The following is a 2136-nucleotide window of genomic DNA, read 5'->3' on the forward strand; positions in this document are numbered from 1 at the left end:
TCAAATCCCACCTTTAGCCCTACCCACCCTTGCTTAGGACCAGCCTTTAAAGGTCAGATTGGCCAAAACTTTGGAAAGGCACAATACTAGTAATTTTCAGCGCAATGTAAATGAGTGAGAATAATAAATCAATTACTAATAGCTATTGAATTCTGTCTTCAAGGTTGGGTGTCGCCAACACCGAAATGCAGTCACAACTGAAAGTACAGAGAAAATATTACATCGTTATGAAGGTACCTAGGCAACAAAATCTGTTGGGAATGATGCATCCGTCCATAAACCACCGACACTACTTCGATACTGAGTCAAAGGATGATTTGTGCCTTGAATAACGGGTGTAGTTATCGAAACAGTTAATCCACGTCAATAGCAGTAAAAACAAAAACGAGTTCCCAAGCACATTCCCAAAAATAATAGCCAATCAGTAGGCAGTTTTCAAACTACTCCAACAAAGTATGTACTGAATTATCGCCACTCCCCTCACTTCCCCCCTTCAGCCGTCACCAGCGATGCCCGCCCTAGCGCGCAGCTGACACTACCCGGACCAGGCCGAAGCCACCGACGGCAAGGCCCTCGCGTCCGCCGCCGTTTCCTGAAAGCAAGCTCGATACCCGGTAGGGCTGGCGAAATGCTGCCAGATTTTGCTTCTGGTGGCCGCTCGAGAGCTCGCCATTCCACATTAGCGCTACTGCAGTTGGTCAAGGTTGGCGTAATCTCATGGGATTTGTATTGGGCAAGTTCTGACGAATCTTTATTTTATGTTTTGGTGTGGTGAGTATGTGGCAATGGCAACATGTTATCGTTTTGCATGATGTAGGGAGGAATATATCACTTCGAAAATACAAGCCCGCATATCCTACGACTCCAAGTCTTTCTGCTTCCATTGGTGACTGTCTGGCGTGCAGCAATCGACTACGCCTCCACCTGCTTTGCGTGTAATGAAGGCTGAACACAGCGCATCATAAACGCCTCGGTGGTCAGTACGCTGCTTTCTCCAACGGTTTCGGAGAGAACCTGGTGTCTTCGAGTGACCTTTGTCGTCAAGCTTGCATAGTGCCGCGTTCGTCTTCGTGTCCAAGTCCGCGGAGAGCGTCCACAGTTCTTGCTTCCACAGCTGATTTGCGACGCCGTCCGGATCTAAAGGGGCTGCCGGTACGTCCACGTCTCGCCCGGCCACAATGATCATGATGTTGATGCACGCTTTTAGATCGGCACGGATGAACTGCTGCTTCTTTTGTGTTGCTGTGTTCCAAAGCTGAAGTGTGTATCAGTTGTAGAAGCACCCAGCAAGCGCGTGCGCCTCAACAACAACGTCGGCGGTGCGGTGAGAGCGTGGATTTTCGGTCGCGCAGCTACACGAGGTATTGCCTGGAGAAGCCGACGATGACGGTTCTTGAATCTTGACGAGCTTCTGCAGCGCCCGCTGCATTCTTGACACCGAGGACAGCAGCTGCGTTACAGCGGCAGCAAGAACGGTCGTGTCTCCACCGCTGAGCGAAGTTCTCTGTTTCCCACGAGGTGCGTAGCCATCCAAAACACGTTTCCAGAGACAACCGGTATCCCAGCGCAGCATTTGTAGTGTCAAATGCTTCCAGCAAGCGGTACAAGTAGTGGGATGTGTAACCCGTCGCTGCCTGCTCCTTCGTGATGACTGCAGCCACGTCGTCAAGGTGGATCAACAGCGATGCGAGCGCTGCATCCAATACGTTGCTGTCAACGTTCAGGGACACGTCCGTGAAGCCGCACACGTTTTCCGGCAGGGTCGAAATGGTTGGGGTACTACATGGCAGATGCGGGTCTCGGTATCCGGCCAAAATTTTGGCCACGCTTTGATCTTCGCGAGTGGTAGTACCAACGTACGCGAACGCGATTTCGTGAGCGAATCCAGCAGCCACGCACCTCGTGTGAAATCCATTGGATCGCCAGTTCAGGCGAGGTGTTCGCGTACGCTGCGGAACCTCGTCGGAGTGAGTGACTTGATAATCCTGGAATGATGGGCGGCGGCAGTAGTGCAACCTTTTAGCGATACACTTTGTGGCTTCTACGATGATGTCATTTATATACTTGGCTACACTTGGACGCCCTCGCACGTGCTTCAGGCGTGGCTCCAGCTGCGCTTCTGCTTTCTCTTCAAGG

The 2136-nt window shown here is 51.5% G+C and overlaps 2 protein-coding genes across 2 annotated transcripts; both read right to left on the reverse strand.

Annotated features, from left to right (window-relative positions):
* Window positions 1-856: 856 nt before the first annotated feature.
* PPTG_17759 (hypothetical protein) lies at window positions 857-1186 on the reverse strand (the record flags this gene model as incomplete). Its single annotated transcript, XM_008915541.1, has 1 exon — window positions 857-1186. One exon carries the CDS (start codon window positions 1184-1186, stop codon window positions 857-859), a length of 330 nt encoding a protein of 109 aa, XP_008913789.1.
* Window positions 1187-1352: 166 nt separating this feature from the next.
* PPTG_17760 (hypothetical protein) lies at window positions 1353-1915 on the reverse strand (the record flags this gene model as incomplete). The annotated part of the gene is made up of 2 exons (XM_008915542.1): window positions 1353-1834; window positions 1900-1915. 2 exons carry the CDS (start codon window positions 1913-1915, stop codon window positions 1353-1355), a joined length of 498 nt encoding a protein of 165 aa, XP_008913790.1.
* Between the last annotated feature and the right edge of the window lie 221 nt (window positions 1916-2136).

The sequence above is a fragment of the Phytophthora parasitica genome, assembly GCF_000247585.1.
Source record: "Phytophthora parasitica INRA-310 unplaced genomic scaffold supercont2.72, whole genome shotgun sequence".
Lineage (NCBI taxonomy): Eukaryota > Oomycota > Peronosporomycetes > Peronosporales > Peronosporaceae > Phytophthora > Phytophthora nicotianae.